Genomic DNA, 18,078 nt, shown 5'->3' with positions numbered 1-18,078 from the left:
GCGGCCTGTGGCGGGGTCGGCCGGCTCGGGCTTCCTCAGCGTTTGCACCAAGCCCTGTGCCCCAGGACGAGAGGACATTCCTCCCGCCCCATGTCAGCTGACGCTTGGGTACAGAAACTGCAGGAGGCTGCTGCCTGACCCCCACGGCCTCGGGGCTCACGGCGGCCTCGTGGGGCGCTGGGCCTGGGGCGCCTGAGCTGGCAGAGAACCCTGCTGGTGACGGGGCGGGGTGTGGGTCGGGCTGGGGGCCCCAGCCTGCTCTCCGGGTGCCAGCAGAGGCCCCAGCCTCCCTGGGGACCGCGGGGGTCCAGGGCTTCCCTCGGGGAGCCAGAGTCGGGACCTTGGCCCCTCACTGGGTGTGCAGGAGCCGCTAGGCCCTTGTGTGTCCCCGCCTTTGTGAGATGGACCCGCTGAGGGACCCCAAGTAAGCAGTGGGCGGAGCTGGTGCTCCCTGTGGTCACCCTCGCTCCGAGCCCACTCCGCAGGGTCCCTAAGGGCAGGCACCCAAGTGCCATGCAGCCTCAGCTGGCGTCTGCCCCCTGGGCCCCACCGGGTGTGTCGTGCCCGCCCAGCGTTCAGAGACGAAAGCAGCCCCGGCCACACCAGGCTCGCCTGCCTCGTGGTCCCTGGCTGGGTTGTGACCCTGGGGTGCCCTGAGCACAGCACCAGGTGGTGGCTCCCGAGTGCGGGCAGGGGGCCCCGTGTGTCTCAGGGAGCCTCGCCTCGCCGCCTGTCTTGGTGGCCAATGGCTGCCCCCACAACGAGGGGGACAGGACTGTTCCTAACGGGCTCTCTCCAGACGTGGGACTTTCTCTTTCCTTTGTGACCACAGGGAGCCCACAGCATTCCCTTCAGATGGTTTGTTTCAGGCTTGTCATTTCCAAATCCACAGCCACCGTGTAGGATGGGACCCTGTGTGGGGTGGGTCTGCGCAGGGTGGGGGCCCCTGTAGGGTGGGGTCCGTGCAGGGTGGGGTCCCGTGTAGGGGGGGGTCCCCGTGTAGGGTGGGGTCCTTGTAGAGGGGGGTCCCGTGCAGGCGGGGTCCCATGTAGGGTGGGATCCGTGCAGGGTGGGTCCCATGCAGGGTGGAGTCCAGTGCAGGTGGGGTCCCATGTAGGGGGGGTCCGTGCAGGGGGGGTCCACGCAGGGTGGAGTCCCGTGCAGGGGGGGTCCCCGTGTAGGGTGGGGTCCCATGTAGGGTGGGGTCACGTGTAGGGTGGGGTCCCTGTAGGGTGGGTCCGTGCAGGGTGGGTCCACGCAGGTGGCCTCCCCACTGGCAGGCTGGTCCCTGGAGGTGCAGCACTGAGGCCTGCAGTCTCCTCTTTACAGGCAGGTCTGCAGGCGGGTGGTGGTGGGGGGCTTGGCCAGTTGTCGCCCAAGAGCCAGGGGAGCAGGGGACCCAGCCCTGAGACCCCTGCCCGGCCTCCCTCCTCCACCAGTGGGGCTGGGCCGTCTGCTCCTGCACTCACGGGAGGCAGGAGAGGCCCCATGGCTTTGGGCACGGTTGCCGTGGCAGGAGGCCTGGGCCCCCTCAAGGACAGATTCGGGGGCCAGGCTCTGGGCCAACAGCCGGGGGGTGGCCCCTGCTGCTCTCCTGCAGCCCAGCTCCCACAACGGGGGGCCCAGTGCTGCCCCCATCTTCCGGGGCCCCCAGCAGGGCACACAGTGTTCTCTGGGGGCTGCTGGCCGAGGTGCGGCCCTCTGGGCCTCTCAAGGGCCCCTAGACCAGCCTGGGCATTCTGCAGGTGCCCCTTGCAGCAGGTAGGGAAGGGGCCTGTGAGTCCTCCAGGAGAAGCTTTAACCATTCCTGAAACAGGAGCAACCCTGGCCCCTGGGCGCTCACCCGTGAACTCAGGAAGCTGTGAATCCTCCACTTCAAACAGCAGCTCATCGTGAATCTGGGCAAGCAACCTGCAAGGCACGTGGGGAGGAGACGCCCTGGTGTTCCTGCAAGGCACGTGGGGAGGAGACGCCCTGGTGTTTGGGCCTCTGCCTGTGCCCGGCGGCGGCCGTGGGGCAGGGGGCGGGTGCCCGGGGGTGTGCGTGGTGCCCCACGGCGCTGGCACCAGCAGCCCAGGGGGCTGAGGCTCGCGGGAGCAGGAGGACCAGGGTGGGGACGCAGCTGGGGTCACCGCTCTGTCACAGGACAGCCTCTGGGAGGAGAGAACGGGGCTCGGGAGGGAGGCGCCTGTGGGGAGCGGGTCCCCCGCCTGCCGCCTCCCCCAGAGGAAGCTGAGGACATGCTGGGGCCGAGCCTTTGAGAAGAGCCCCTCTCCCCACCCGGGACTTCCCTGGGGTCCAGCGCTTAAGAATCTGCCTTCCGGCGCAGGGGATGTGGGCTCCATCTCGCATCAGGGGACTGAGGGTCCACGTGCCTCGGAGCAGCCAAGCCCTCGAGGCACAGGCACCCAGCCCAAGCACAGACCCCGTGTGTCGCAGCTACGGCTCGACGTGGCCAAACACAAACGGATGAACACATGCGGAAAGAGAGGGGCTGAAGACCCCACCTGCTGCTGCTCAGCCAGCCACGCAGTCGTGTCCGACTCTGCAACCCCACGGACCACAGCATACCTGGCTTCCCTGTCCATCACCAACTCTCGGAGTTTGCTCAAACCCATGTCCGTCGAGCCGGTAAGGCCATCCAACCATCTCACCCTCTGTCATCCCCTTCTCCTGCCCTCAATCTCTCCCACCATCAGGGTCTTTTCCAATGAGCTGGCTCTTTCCAATAGACGTTAGAGGAGCCCCCAAGACCATCACGGGGGCAGGACCCCAACAGGGACTTATCTCTAGCTCTGAGTGACCTCTCAGAGGCCACTCTGCGGGCACACGACCCCAGCCAACAGCCTGGGCACCTCAGAGCTGTCCTCTGGGCCACTTCCTGCCCTGAGACACCACCGCACTCCCTACCCTGCACCCTGGACTCGGGGCCCCGGGGCTGAGCCGCAGGGGAAGGGTTCGCGCCCACTCCAGCCCCCTCCGCTGGGTGGGTCCTGGCTCCATGCCCTCTCTGAGCGCCCTCAGGCACCCCCTGGAGAGGGTCGGTTCCCACCCACCTCGGGGTACATGGACGCCGCGATGGGAGGAGGTGTGGGGGCCACAGAGCACTGTTGAGGGGCTGGGGTCCTGGGGGGACTTGTGCTCACGTGCTGTGTGCCCGGGGTGGGGGTGGAGGAGGGGGGCACCCCAGGCATCAGGCCTGCAGCTCTGCGTGGCCGCCCAGGACCTGGCCTGCTGGGGCCGTGACCCTGGCCCTGGAACCAGCCCCCGGCTTGGCAGATGGAGGAGGCGCCCCCTGAGCGCTCAGGGAGGGGACGGCGGTGTGGTACCCACGGCCCTCAGCAGGGTGGGCAGCCTGCCCTCTGTGTGAGCCTGCCTCTGCTTCCAGCTGCTTCCCAGGGAAGGGGCCACCCCCTGCCCTCGTCCCCGCACGGCCTGTCCGCAGCAGGCACAGAGCTTGCAGGAAGGGGCAGCGCATTGTGGCGAGGCGCGGTACCCCCCCAGCCCCGACAGTGGGCAGCAGGGTGGTGGGTCTTGGCTGGAGGCAGGGAGCTTCAAGACCAAGAGGCACAGGCCACCTGGGCCCACTCGCCCCTTCTCTGGGGCCTGGTGGGGTGGCAGTGAGGCTGGGCCCCCGCCACCGGTGGTGGGGGCCCCGCTCACTCCCAGGAAGGCTCTTTAAGAGGCTAACTTGCGGGGGGATGGGGGTCAGGTACACCTTCTCTCACCACTAGTTCCTCATCGTTCCTCATCGTGCCTGCGAGGTGCTGTGATTGCCGGAGCAGCCACCCCCATGCTGGCACCAAGAGGGGAAAGGCCAAGGAGCCAGAGGGGCCTCAGCCTGCCGCCCGGAGCCTCTGAACCAAAGCCAGCGCTGGTGCTGGACTCCTGCCCGTGGGGACAACCCATCTGGGGGATGGAGCTACTGGGACCAGGCACCTGCGACCCGGCTTCCTAGGGGTGTGCGGGAGCGGATTCACCCACAGGGCACGTGGGGTCCACGGGGAGCAGGCAGGGGGCCGGCAGACCCCGGGGCCGGAGTTTTCTGCACAGCCTTGGGATCACGGCTGGCGCGCGGTCCTCCCGGAAGACAGCCCAGCCGGCGGCACCAGCACTCGCTCTCTGAAGCCGACGCCAAGGCCTCTGCTGTGCTCTTAGGCTCCCGAGGGGACTGAGAGTTCCGAGGGGCAGAACTCAGAACAGGCACTTGTAACTTCTTCCAGATTTAGCAGCAAGAGTTCTCACACTTCCCGAAATCACACGGTGAACTTCTGAGCTGCTGGCGCGGCCGAGACCGAACCGCAAGGCCGTGAGTCACTCACACCTCGCTCCACAGCTGACTGCGAGGTCACTGTGCTTCCAACTGCAAACTGGGGCACGGGAGGTGCCCCAAGTGGGTGGTGAGCGCGGGTGTCAGACCCGCTGCTTCCTGGGAAGCCAGCTGATGCCCCGTCCACTCGTCCTGCGCTGATGGCAGGCCAGGCTGCACAGAACGCGCTCCCGTGGAGACGCCCCATCAGAGCTGCAGCCCGCCTCCCGTCTGTGCCCAAGGCGGCTCCCCGCCAGGTCAGCCCAGCTCTGAGTGCTGAGAGTGCAGGAGGCCTGGCTGCAGGCCTTGAGGGGTGCAGCGAGGCCCTCGCCCTCTGTCCCGCTGACGCTCAGGGCTCCCTCCTGCTGTGGGCTGACCGGCCGCCCCTGGGAGGGGGCAGCTCACGGCCTGGTGCTCACAGGCAGCTGCTGTTGGACAGGTGCCTGGAGGATGCGGACCCTGGGGGCCACAGGGCCAGCTGCTGGGAGGCTCGTGTCCACCCCGGCAGGGGCGGTCGGCACATCCTTGGGGCTGCAGTGCCTGTGGGGCTCGGCCTGAACGCCTGTGTCGTGGGCGGCCCAGGTCCCTGTGCCCTCGCGTCCTGTGAGGCCGCCTCTCGCTGCCTGGCGGGCCCAGTTGTCTCCTCTGTCGCCCGGGCACCTCCGCTGCCCCTCCTGTGGCCGGAAGCGCAGGGGCCCAGGTGCGTCTCAGCCTGATGGGGCCCTGGAGTCGCTGCTGCCTTCAGGAGGGCAGAGAGCAGAGGGCAGAGGGCTGCCTGTGTGGAGAGATGAGCCTGCAGTCCTACACCCCAGGCAAAGGGGCAGGGAGGGTCGTCTGGAGGCCATGTTGCCGCCGAGGGGCTGTGAGCCTCTGAGAGCCCAGGGTGAGGAGGTCCGGTGCTGGTCCAGGTCGGGTGAGCTGGGCCGTGTCGCGATGCATTCCCAGCCTCCCTTCTCTGCACGTGTGAGTTGGAATGCACAGTCCCCAAGCTTCCCTCCAGCCCCGACGTGTTCTAAGACCTGGGAAGCCTGTCCCCCGTAAACAGAGAGGAAGGGGCTCCCTGGGCAAGGGCGGTGTGGGGGTCAGGAGCCCCCAGCCTTCCACCGCAGCCCATGGGCAGCGAGCGGGGTTGGCCCCGTGGCTCCAACCTGGTGAGGGCGTGTTGGCAGTCCAGGCGACGTGGCCCGGCCTGGGCTCCGGGCACCCGGCGCGTGCCTGCCCTCCACTGTGTGGCCACGTTCTTGGGCACAGTGTGGACGCCCTGCTACAGTTTCTAAAGCGGCGGGATGCGGTCGACGTGTCTTATTTCAAAACATGTCTCTTGCAGACAGTGGGCAGAGGTGCCTGCGTGCTTCTGAATTCCTCTAAACAGCCGCAGACCCTCGTCTGCCAGCACCCCTCCCGTGCCCTGCAGAAACTTCCTGGACCTACAGCAGCGCGAGGCAGGGCAGGCCCTGGTTTCTGGCCGCTGCCGAGACGGAGAGCGGGCCCGGGCTGCGCACACCCTCGGCCAGGTCACCCCCGGAAAAGACACCTCCCTCCAGGCCTGGGTGCCGGTGCTCCTCCCCAGCCTGTGAGGTGACCCACGGCCAGGGTGCAGGGCTGGACGCGGGCCCACAGGGCTGGGCGAGAGCGTCCCCCTCCCGCGCTGGGGCGCGACACCACGTTCCTGGGCCAGGCCTCTGCCCAGGACGTGTTGCTCTACGGCGGCGCCAGAATCACCCAGAGAATGTAGGCTCCTTTGCTGCCCTGCACGCGGGATTGTTGGTGCCGTCTTTCTAAATTCCGAGAACAGACTTTTGGACTCAATGGGAGAAGGCGAGGGTGGGATGATTTGAGAGGATAGCAGTGAAACACGTACATTCGGTTCAGTTCAGTTCAGTCGCTCAGTCGTGTCTGACTCTTTGCGATCCCATGGAGTGCAGCACGCCAGGCCTCCCTGTCCATCGCCAATTCCTGGAGTTTACTCAAACTCATGTCCATCGAGTCAGTAATGCCATCCAGCCATCTCATCCTCTGTCATCCCCTTCTCCTCCTGCCTTCAATCTTTCCGAGCATCAGAGTCTTTTCCAATGAGTCAGTTCTTCGCATCAGGTGGCCAAAGTGTTGGAGTTTCAGCTTCAGCATCAGTCCTTCCAGTGAATATTCAGGACTGATTTACTTTAGGATGGACTGGTTGGATCTCCTTGCAGTCCAAGGGACTCTCAAGAGTCTTCTCCAACATCACAGTTCAAAAGCATCAATTCTTCAGGGCTCAGCTTTCTTTATAGTTCACCTCTCACATCCATACATGACTACTGGAAAAACCATAGCTTTGACTAGATGGACCTTTGTTGGCAAAGTAATGTCTTTGCTTTTTAATATGCTGTCTAGGTTGGTGATAACGTTCCTTCCAAGGAGCAAGCATCTTTTAATTTCATGGCTGCAGTCACCATCTGCAGTGATTTTGGAGCCCAAGAAAATAAACTCTGCCACTGTTTCCCCATCTATTTCCCATGAAGGGATGGGACCAGATGCCATGATCTTAGTTTTCTAAATGTTGAGCTTTAAGCCAACTTTTTCACTCTCCTCTTTCACTCTCATCAAGAGGCTTTTGAGTTCCTCTTCACTTTCTGCCATAAGGGTGGTGTCATCTGCATATCTGAGGTGATTGATATTTCTCCCGGCAATCTTGATTCCAGCTTGTGCTTCCTCCAGCCCAGCGTTTCTCATGATGTCCTCTGCATAGAAGTTAAATAAGCAGGGTGACAATATACAGCCTTGACGTACTCCTTTTCCTATTTGGAACCAGTCTGTTGTTCCATGTCCAGTTCTAACTGTTGCTTCCTGACCTGCATACAGATTTCTCAAGAGGCAGGTCAGGTGGTCTGGTATTCCCATCTCTTTCAGAATTTTCCACAGTTTCTTGTGATCCACACAGTCAAAGGCTTTGGCATAGTCAATAAAGCAGAAATAGATGTTTTTTTCTGGAACTCTTTTGCTTTTTCCATGATCCAACAGATGTTGGCAATTTGATCTCTGGTTCCTCTGCCTTTTCTAAAACCAGCTTGAACCTCTGGAAGTTCATGGTTCACATACTGTTGAATCCTGGCTTGGGAAATTTTGAGCATTCCTTGGCATTGCCTTTCTTTGGGATTGGAATGAAAACTGACATTTTCCAGTCCTGTGGCCACTGCTGAGTTTTCCAAATTTGCTGGCATATTGAGTGCAGCACTTTCACAGCATCATCTTTTAGGATTTGAAACAGCTCAACTGGAATTCCATCACCTCCACTAGATTTGTTTGTAGTGATGCTTTCTAAGGCCCACTTGACTTTACATTCCAGGATGTCTGGCTCTAGGTGAGTGATCACACCATCATGATTATCTGGGTCGTGAAGATCTTTTTTGTACAGTTCTTCTGTGTATTCCTGCCACCTCTTCTTAATATCTTCTCCTTCTGTTAGGTCCCTACCATTTCTGTCCTTTATTGAGCCCATCTTTGCATGAAATGTTCCCTTGGCATCTATAATGTTCTTGAAGAGATCTCTAGACTTTCTCATTCTATTGTTTTCCTCTATTTGTTTGCATTGATCGCTGAAGAAGGCTTTCTTATCTCTCCTTGCTATTCTTTGGAACTCTGCATTCAAATGGGTATATCTTTCCTTTTCTCCTTTGCCTTTCACTTCTCTTCTTTTCACAGCTATTTGTAAGGCCTCCCCAGACAGCCATTTTGCCTTTTTGCCTTTCTTTCTCTTGGAGATGCTCTTGATCCCTGCCTCCTGTACACTGTCATGAACCTCTGTTCATAGTCCTTCAGGCACACTGTCTATGAGATCTAATCCCTTGAATCTATTTCTCACTTCCACTGTATAATTGTAAGGCATTTTAGTTAGGTCATACCTGAATGGTCTGGTGGTTTTCCCTACTTTTTTCAATTTAAGTCTGAATTTGGCAATAAGGTACATAGGGCTTCCCTGATAGCTCGGTTGTTAAAGAATCTGCCTGCAATGCAGGACACCCCGGTTCAATTCCTGGGTCGGGAAGATTCCCTGGAGAAGGGATATGCCAGCCACTCCAGTATTCTTGGGCTTGCTTTGTGGTGCAGCTGGTAAAGAACTCGCCTGCAAGGTGGGAGACCTGGGTTCAATCCCTGGGCTGGGACGATTCCCTGGAGATGGGAAAGGTTCCCCACTCCAGTATTGTGGCCTGGAGAATTCCAGGACTGTATAGTCCATGGGGTCACAAAGCGCTGGACACGGCTGAGTGACTTTCACTTTCTCGTTACCTCATGGGGAACAGATGACCAGTGCAAGTCCAGTGCGTGAAGCAGGGCACCCGAAGCCAGTGCTGGGGCGACCCCGGGGAGGGGAGGGGAGGAGAGGGAGGGGGTGACCCAGGGGATGGGGTGGGGAGGGGGGGGGCGACACAGGGGAGGGGTGGGGGTTAGGGGTGACCCAGGGGATGGGGAGGGGAGGGAGGGGGCGGCCCAGGGGATGGGGAGGGGAGGGAGGGGGCGGCCCAGGGGATGGGTGGGGGTTAGGGGTGACCCAGGGGAAGGGAGGGGAGGGAGGGGGTGACACAGGGGAGGGGAGGGGAGGGGAGGGGGCCGTGTGGGGTCAGGGTGGGGGGCACATGAGCGCCTGCGGCTGATCCATGTTGATGCATGGCAGAAACCATCACAGTATTGTAATTATTCTTCAATTAAAACAAACAAGCAGAGAGAATGTAGGCTCCACGGTGACCACGGGCAGGAGGAAATGTCTGGAGACGGAAAGGAGAAAGCTTCCTGAGGGAAGGTGGGCGACCTCAGGTGAGGGAAGCGTCCTTCGCCCTGAGGATGTATGAGCGCCAGAAGGAACGCGGCGAGCTCTGCCGAGGGCGGCCCCGGGCGCAGGTCCCCGTGCCCCGGGGGGGGGGGGTCCCCTGCCCCAGCGGGTCCCCTGCCCCAGGGGGTCCCTGTGTCCCAAAGGGTCTCTGTGTCCCAGTGGGTCCCAGCGGCGGCAGGAGAGGGGTCCACCTGTCCTCACCCCTGGGGACATGCTGTAGGTGCGTGGGGGTGAGCACATGCCCCTCAGGGTGGGCCCATGACACGCAGCGTTTCAGGAGCTTTCCCCACCTAACCCGCGGCGCGCTTTGCCCCGGGTGGGGGCAGGCTGAGCCCCAGGGAGGGGTCCTCGGCAGGGCAGGCTCCCCCATGGCCACCTGCAGAGCCGGAGGCCTCTAGGGTGAAGCGGGCAAACGTCCGTGGAGGCCAAGGTGGGAGGGGGAGACCAGGGGGCTGTCAGGAGGGGACCCTGGAATCCAAGGGGAGAATTCACCCCCCAACCTGCGCCCAGGCTGGGACCTCAGGGGCCAGCAGGGCCTGGGTGGAGCACACCAGGGCAGAGCTGGAGCTGGGGCGGGGAGGGCAGGCCCCGGGGGCCGGCGGCTCGCTCACTGACCTGGCCGTTAGGGTAGGTGACGTGGCCACAGCTGTGAAGACACGGATCATGGCCATCTTGCAGAGGTCAGCAGCCGAGCCTGTGGGACCAAAGGGCTGCAGTTCAGGTGCTGTGTGAGGCCCGGCCTGCACCCTGCTGCCCGGGCAGGCAGGCTGAGCCGTCCACACCGAGGGGCGTGTGCCCCCGCACCCAGCAGGTCAGAACCTCGGGTCTCCCTCTGGCCTCTCTGCTCCTCTGGACCTGGCCCCTGGCCAGCTCCTCATCTGGAGGCTCCACTAGGGAAGGCTCCCTCTCAGACGACCTCGGTCACGGCCAGGTTCATTTCCTTGGAGCCAGCGGACGGAGGTTCCTGCTTCCTGGGGGCCGTGGGCCTCACCCTGGAGTGCACTTGACTCCGCCATGGCCAGGGTCTCGGACTCTGGCCCCTAAACCTTCTCTCGAGGGCCCACCTGTCAGGCCAGGGCCCCTCGGATGTCCCACCTTGGCCTGGCAAGCTGAGGCCAGCTGACTGAGGACCCTGCAGACTCCCTTTTGCCTCGTAACGCGGCTTCCCAGGAGTCCCGGGAGCAGGGTCTCAGCAGGCTCATGGGTTCTGACTGCACCGTGTCCCCCGCACCGGCCGCAGGACAACGGGGCCGGGACTGAGGCCCTGGGTCATCCCTGCTCCCGCAGCCCGCCCGCCATGTGGCCCTTGACCCTCGGCAAGCCTCAGGCTCCCGGTGTGCGGAGTGGGGCTGCTATTGCAGCCCCAGGACGTGGGCGGGGCCAGTCACACAGTCAGTGGGCACTCTGCGAGGTGGGGGCCAGCCTAGGGGAACTGCTCATTCTGGTACCCAGCTCACAGTGGGTGTCTCAGCAAGTGGCTCTGCTCCTGGGATGCGACTGAAGCTCAGGTCTCCGTTCCTGGCCTTAAGCCCTTTGAAGTTCCCAGGTTCACAGAGAAACAAGCCTGCAGTCTGTGGGCCGCCTCCCCCCACCTCAGGGCAGCAGCTGCCCCCGGGGCACAGTGGGGTTGCTGGCCATGCCCGCTGGTCTCTGTGGCCAGCCTGCTGGCCTCTCCATGGGGCTCGTGGGGATTCGGGGCCTGGGGACGCTCTGCTCTGGCTGGTTGTTGAGAGGCTTGCTGCCTTAGGAGGAGTGGGCGGGCTGAGAGGAAGTGAGGAGACCGGAGGGAAGCAGTGGCTGGGGGGCCAGGGCAGAGGTGGGGCAGTGTCCTCTCCACTGGCCAAGTGAGGCGCGAGGCTGAGCCAGGGCAGCACCGCACCGCCTCTCCGTGGGCTCGCCCTCCATCCCCCGCAGCCCACGCCTCCCGCTCCGGGTCTGCTGGGTGCCTCCTACGGCAGACACCCCTCCCAGGCTCCATCCCACCTCCAGCCCTGCCTCTGGGCCTGCAGGCCTTGGCTCTCCGCCCCTGAGCCCTGGGGTCACAAGTGGGGCGCGGCTGGGCTGCCAGGCTCCTGGGGCCTCCTGAGGAGGGTGCCAGGTGTGTGGACCGTGGTCACGCCCCTGCCCTCCCTCCGCCCGGAAGCCCAGGGGCTCCCAGAGATGGAGGCCTGCGCACGTGGGCCCTCCACCCGCCTCCTGCACGGGTCCCTGGAAGGTGCGCTGGGCCTTTCCACACCTGCCAGGGGTGCAGCGAGAGTTTGGGCCAAGAGTCGTGGGACGGGTCTCCGTTTGACTCTAGCGCTGGCGGACGACCTCCAGGAGCATGCCTGCTGCCTGCAGAGCTGGCCTCGCAGGGGCCGCCCCGACAGTCGCCCGTCCAGCGGGGCTGAAAACCCGGGAGGAGAGGGGCTCCGGCACCTTGCACCACGAAGTTCACCGCCTGCCGCTCCGCCTGTGCCCGAAGCTGCGGGTCGTGAGCTCGGATCCTGGGCAGTGGCCTCCTGCGGCCCATGATGGACTCCACGTAGCCTGCGGTCCGGGAGGAAAGCAGGCGGAGGGCAGTGGGGAGTGGGAACGGCGCCCAGGGCCCTGCCCTCTGGCCGCAGCTGCTCCAGCGGAGGTCCAGCCCACCGCCCCGCCCCACCCCGCCGCAGCCAGAGCTCCGCCCAGAGGCCTTCAGTCCGTGTCCAGCGCAAAACACGCTGTTCTGTGTGGACACGGATTCTGTGTCGGGAAGCGGGACAGAGGCAGGGGCCTGGGCTTGCCTAGTGGCAAGCTTCGCACCCTCTCTGACTTCTGTGATGCACTTAGATCTGACATGGGACAGAAGGTGAAAAGCCACGTGGGGGACTTGGGTGCAGGAGTAATTCTAGACAGTGGCAGCTGGAACTGGGGAGGAAACATCAATCCTTAGTCTGCTCAGGGAGGGGTTGGGGGTCTGCGTCAGAGACCACATCCCTTACTCCAGGGCCAGGCTCCGTGGGCCCCAAGCTTCCGTCCCTGGGATCCTCTTTAGGAAAAAGAACCAGGTGTTGGTAAGAACTAAATCCCCAGCTTGATCTCACACGTCTGGGGACTGGGAGAACCACTAGTACATGTGGTCAGTACAAAAACGGCCGTGTGCTGAGCGCTGGCTACGGAGCGCCTAGTGGAGGCCGCCTCTGCCTCTGTGGTTTCCCAGGGATTTCTGACTGCATGCCGGGCGCCGTGCTTCCTGCGCCTGCATCGTCTGGGTGGACTTGCTCCCTTGTGGGCCACGTGCCAGGGTTGGGGCTCCAGGGAAGCAACGAGCTCCTGGTGTCAGCACGGTGCCCGGCACTGGGTAGGCGTTCAGCACGCGTGTGGCATGACTGAGCGTCACTATCTGCTCACATGTGCAACGCTGGGTCAGAGGGCACCCGTGCTTCGCGCTGGGAAAAGGTACTGGGCAGGCCTGCAGGGCCTCCCGCGGAAGGGACCCTGGCCTCACCGGGCAGCCGGGGGCGGGGCGGGGGTCCCAGCTGGCACCTCCGTGAGCCCCATGGACTCGGGAAGCGGCTGTCCCCTTGGTCTCCTCCTCTCCCTCTGGAAGCGGGCAACGGGGCTGCCCAGGCGTCTGAGTCGTGGTGAGGACTAGGTCAGTGTGACGGGAGCCCGTCGGCACCGGCCCACACCACACGGCACAAGCGCCTGCGTCTGACTGTCTCCACGCGCGGTGGCTCCGTGGGCTGACTCATTAACACTGCTTCTGTCACTGTCCAGCCTTTCGTAACCGGTAGCCTTTCGTCTTATCCAGCTGGGGGGTCACCCTCGGCCCAGGGAGCCTGAGGCCCGTGGGGCGCTCCTGGGGGGTGGAGATGGTTTGCCGTCTTCCTGGAGCCCCCAGGAGGCTGCCGCAGCTGAGCACTGACCTGGCCCCGCTCGGGCTGGTCAGCCCAGGGGAGCTGTGCTCGCGGGCTCCCGAGAGAGGGTCAGCAGTGAGCCCCCGGGGCGGGGGTGGGCCCCGGACCTGCTCTGGGACGCGCGCCGAGCCCCGCTCCGCGTCTGTTCCGGCGCCGACCTCCTCCCCCTTTCGTCTGCTCTGCTGCTCTTTGCCACGTGTCTCGGGTGGAGGACTGTCTTTTATGTCCACAGACTTGGCTTCCTTTTTGAAACACTTAAAAAAAATCCCTTCATCTTTAAATTGTGGCCACGTCTCACCGTTTTACAATGGGATACTTATCCTGGCATTCATTTCTGAAATGTCTGTCCTTCACTTGGGACTTTCTAGAGCCCTACACTGGAGACTTCCCCGGTGGCCCAGCGGTTAAGACTCCGTGCTTCCACTGCAGGGGCGAGGGTTGGATCCCTGGTTGGGGAACTAAGATCCCCGTGCCGTGAGGTGCACCCAAAGAAACAACCAAGAAAAATAATCTCCAAGATTATCCAGGAAAGTGGTGAGCCTTTCAAGTAGGCAGATGGACGGATGGCCTCACGTGCAGATTTGAAGCTGCCTTCCTATTCCACCGTGGTCACAGAGCAGCTTCTATTTGATATCCTCGGAAATCTGTGGCCAGACTGTGGGCAAATTCTGTAGCTAAACCACAGCTTTCCTTTTCCAGGTGCGGGACTCGCTCTCTCCGTGAGCCCACCCACTCAGCATTTCCCACTCACGCCGGGGGGTGAGGCCTTGAGGAGGGCCTGGCTCTGGACCCTCCTCACATGGAGTTTGTGGTCCCACCTCCCCAGCGGGGCGGGAGCTCACCCGGCTCCAGTGGCCCCCACCCCCACCAGAGGGGGCCCTGGGAGGAGGGGCTGCTGCCACAGCTGTGCTCGCAGCTGGCTCACCTGTCTGCTGACATCGAGCAATAGTTGCTTGGGTGAAGTCCTTTATCTTCTTGTACTTCTGCAGAAAGCTCTCCAAAAACCGGGCAGCTTCCTGAGCAGGAACTCCGAGGCAAGCAGCAAGCCGGTCCTTCCCTGTGTGAGCAGAAACTCGGTCAGCAGTCAGCCTAACTCTGACCCCGTGGGGCCCAGGGGCACCAAGCAGTGACCAGCATGCATGGAAGCGAGTCCACAGAGGCTCTGGAGAGACTCGGGGAGTCAAGGCCTTGTGGGCACGCCTGCCTCTTCTGACCGCTCAGGATGGTGCTGGCTTTTGGCTCCAGGATCTAAGTGCTTGGTGCTGGCCAGTCTGGACCGGGGCCTGGTAAACGCTCATTGATTAGAATGCTGACCAGGGCCTGGCAGGTGATTCAGGGGGTGCGGACCTGATCGCAGCCTGTCCAGAGGGAGGCCTGCCCCAGAACTGGGGAGGCTGGGGAGTGTGGGCGCATAAAGAGGAAGGGAAAGCCCCCGGGCCAGGTCATGAGGGTATGGTGGTGGGGAGCTCCCTTCCAGGGGATTTTTTTTTTTTTAACAAATACATCTGGTCCAGGCTAATATTTGGTTCTTTCAAATCAGTTCTTTGGTCATCTGATGAAGCTTCTCATAGCAAGATCTCTGGTCAGGATAGCACCCCAAGTTCCAGGACAGGACCCCAAGTTCAAGAACAGGACCCCACATTCCAGGACAGGACCCAGAGTTCCAGCGCTGCACCCCGAGTTCCAGGACAGCACCCTGAGTTTTAGGGTGACAACCCAAGTTCTAGGATGACACCTGAGTTCCAGGACAAGTCCCCAAGTTCTAGGATAGAACCCCAAGTTCCAAGATGGCACCCCGGGTTCCAGGACAGAACCCAAGTTCCAGGACGGCACCCCGAGTTCCAGGACGGCACCCCGAGTTCCAGGATGGCACCCCAAGTTCCAGGACATCACCCAGAGTTCCAGGACAGCACCCCAAGTTCCAGGACAGCACCTTGAGTTCCAGGATGGCACCCCGAGTTCCAGGACATCACCCAGAGTTCCAGGACGGTGCCCTGAGTTCTGGGACAGGACCCCGAGTCCCAGGATGGCACCCTGAGTTCCGGGACAACACCCTGAATTGTGGTTGTCTTCAGGTCCCAGGAAACCACGTGTTTGCTTTCTATCAGTGCAGATTTTCTTTTCATTATTTTATTGTGGGAAAATGCATATAACATAAAGTATGTCATACTGTAAATTAACTGTGAATGTCCTAGAATTTCATTTAAATGGTGTAATCAATTATATACTATAAGTTCTCCTTATAGTGTCTGGATTTCTTTTCTCATTTGGCGTAATATTTGACAGATGGATCAGTAGTTTGTTGGATCTTTAATAACTGAGGTGTAGTTGATGTACTGGAGAAGGCAATGGCACCCCACTCCAGCACTCTTGCCTGGAAAATCCCATGGACAGAGGAGCCTGGTGGGCCGCAGTCCATGGGGTCGCTAAGAGTCGGACACGACTGAGCGACTTCACTTTCACTTTTCACTTTCATGCACTGGAGAAGGAAATGGCAACCCACTCCAGCGTTCTTGCCTGGAGAATCCCAGGGGCGGGGGAGCCTGGTGGGCTGCTGTCTATGGGGTCGCACAGAGTCGGGCGGGACTGCAGCGCCTCGGCGGCAGCAGCAGCAGCCAGTGTCCAGCGCCGGCTTCAGGTCTGCCGCAGGGTGACTCGGGCACGCGTCTCTGCTTCTGGGTTGGACCAAGCTGTCCTCCTTCTTCACATTCCGTGGCTTCCGGCTGTCTGGCTTGTAGATGGCTTGTTGTAGATGCTCTAGGCTCGCCTGTGTTTCTCTCAGCAGCAGAGGGTCAGTTAATTAGGCTCCAGTCAGACTTCAAACTCGGCCCCCCTTGCAGTGGCTGAAGCGGGGCTGTCTGAAGCCGGCCCCTTCGTGCCCAGTCGGGGGGGCAGCCAGAGGTGGGGGCCGAGTTCAAGGTCAGGATGCGGTGCCCTCCTTCCATTCTCCGCTTTCAGAGGTTCCTCCCGCCACTCTCCGGACTCGCTGGCTGCCCAGCCTCTGTCCCCTGGCTCTTCACACTGGTGGGGCTCTCGTTTCTGCTGGAGTCTGAGCCAGGCCTGGCACTGATGGGGTCTGGCTTCAGGTGGGGAGTGAGATGGCTCACTGTGTCCCTCCTTCCTTCCAAGTGTTGGCCCCCCTGCAGTCCTGTGTGCTTTCGGGCACCTTCGGGACCTTCAGGGGGCTGTGTATGGTACTGCACCCTGGCACACTCTGCAGCCAGTGTCTGCGGGAGAGGGTGGCGCGGGGGCCACAGTCTCCTTCCCAGTGTCCAAGGCTGGGAAGGACCCCTCTTCTGTCTGTGGGGCTGTTGACATCCCTAGGCCCCTGCTCCCGGGAGGGGCCAGTGCTGTGGAAGTCTGAGAGAAGCAAAGACGGGCTGAGCCGGAGACCAAAGTCCCGCTCAGTGCTCCAGCCGTGGCGCTCGCTCCCCACGCCCTTGCTGGGGGTCCGTCCCGCTCTAAGGTCACGGTGCCCCCTGCCCCCAAGTGAGACCCCATTTGGCTCCATGAGGGCTTCTGTCCTGGCACTTCCTGCCCCTTCTTCAGGCACGATTTCCCTCCACACTTTGATTGAGCCAGTCAGTTCCTGCTGTTTCAGCTGTGAAAACATAGGCCCACCTCCCTGGGGGCACGGGGGGCGAGGACGCCCTGGGCGGGAGCATGAGGGGCCCGCAGCTCACAGCCCCACGTGAACGGCCATCTGGCTCCTCCCGCAGTGGGTGAGTCGCTTCCTGTGCACGCACGTGCGTGTGTCCGCGTGTGTCTAGGTGTGTGTGTGTGTGTGTGTGAGGTGAAACTAGCTTTAGGAGCAACTTCATTCTGTCTTCCCCAGCGCTCTCTGCCCCACGAAGAACTGGAACCGTCCTCCCCCTGCTTCAGCCCCAGGGCCTTGTGAGAGCCTGGCGCGCGTCCTGGGACGCTGGCCTGCCCGGCCCGGGTCAATGGGCCCTGTGGGCACCGGCAGCTGCGCTGGACAAGTCTGGTGCCCCACGGGCCGGTTCGTGTGGCTCGTCTGCTGCTCGTGGAGCAGCAGCCCCGGAGCCCCGGGTGGAGCTGGCACGCAGCACCCCCCCGAGACTGGGTGTGGGGGCGAGCTTCAGAGGCGGCAACAGCTGCAGGAGAATCGAGTTCGAGCCGGCTCTGCGGGTGGCGGGAGCTCAGAGCAGGGCGGGAGCTCAGAGCAGGACGGGAGGCCCGGGGGCTGCTTCCAGGCGGAGGCGCCTGCGGGCTGGGGCTGGGGTGGTGGGCGGGCAGCGGAGTCCAGGGGGCCTCGGGGAGCAGTGAGCCCATCCCTGCCCTCCTGGCCAAGGCCCCAGGCAGCAGACACTCCCCTTTCTGGGGACAGCCCTTCGCTGAGCTCTGGGGAGAGGGGCGGGGGGCCCTTGGGGACAGGGAGGGGACATCATCTCACTTGTCCCCGTCCTGCTCTCTCTGTGGCCTCCCGCCGTCATCGTCACGGTGATCACGGCCCTGAAACCCGGCCTTGCCCCGTGCCCTCCATGCCCACTTTCAGACCCACCGTGCTGGGGTAAAAATGCAGCATCACAGCCCGGGAGCCGGGCCTGGGTGCCCAGGACGCCTCGCGCCTCCTGTGAGGCAGACGCAGCCGGCCGGCAGCCTGGACGAAGGCATTGGGGACCGAAGACGCGGAGGCCTGGGGTGGGAACCCCGTCACCGGGAGGGCTGAGAGCAGCCAAATCACCCTCTTCCCCTTGACGGCTCCTGCTCACTGCGTGTTTACAGCGCAGAGCTCTCTCATGTTTACAGCGCAGAGCTCCACTCCTCCGCAGGAGATCACACAGCGGCCTCTCCAGAAGGAGCCGGACTGAGTCTAGGGGAGCCCCCAGCGCGCACACAGCTCCTTACTGGGAAGGGCCAGGGTGGAGTCTCCTGGAAGCCAGGCTGTGCTTGGGGGCGGGCCTGGGGAAGCCCTCGCTTCTGCATGCCCACCCGCTCCCCCTGCACAGGCTGTGGAGATGGAGGGTTAAGGGGGTGAGCAGCCTGCCTGCACCCGGCGCCCACCAAGCCATCAACACGCACGTGAACGGGGCCTGGGGAGCCGCTGAACGAGCTCCAGG

The 18,078-nt window shown here is 62.5% G+C and overlaps 1 protein-coding gene across 1 annotated transcript in view; it reads right to left on the bottom strand.

Annotated features, from left to right (window-relative positions):
• POLN (DNA polymerase nu) overlaps positions 1 to 18,078 on the bottom strand; it is a 159,993-nt gene that overhangs the window by 2,648 nt on the left and 139,267 nt on the right. The window contains exons 20-23 of the mRNA XM_069594913.1: positions 13,923 to 14,054; positions 11,535 to 11,645; positions 9,732 to 9,810; positions 1,844 to 1,911 (exon numbers count right to left, since the gene is read on the bottom strand). Coding sequence (XP_069451014.1) covers positions 1,844 to 1,911; positions 9,732 to 9,810; positions 11,535 to 11,645; positions 13,923 to 14,054 — 390 coding nt within the window. The remainder of the gene's footprint in view (positions 1 to 1,843; positions 1,912 to 9,731; positions 9,811 to 11,534; positions 11,646 to 13,922; positions 14,055 to 18,078) is intronic.

This window comes from Ovis canadensis, chromosome 6 (genome assembly GCF_042477335.2).
Source record: "Ovis canadensis isolate MfBH-ARS-UI-01 breed Bighorn chromosome 6, ARS-UI_OviCan_v2, whole genome shotgun sequence".
In the NCBI taxonomy this organism is placed as follows: domain Eukaryota; kingdom Metazoa; phylum Chordata; class Mammalia; order Artiodactyla; family Bovidae; genus Ovis; species Ovis canadensis.
The sequence above is the reverse complement of the archived record's forward strand: the minus strand, read 5'-3'. Positions and strand labels throughout refer to the sequence as shown.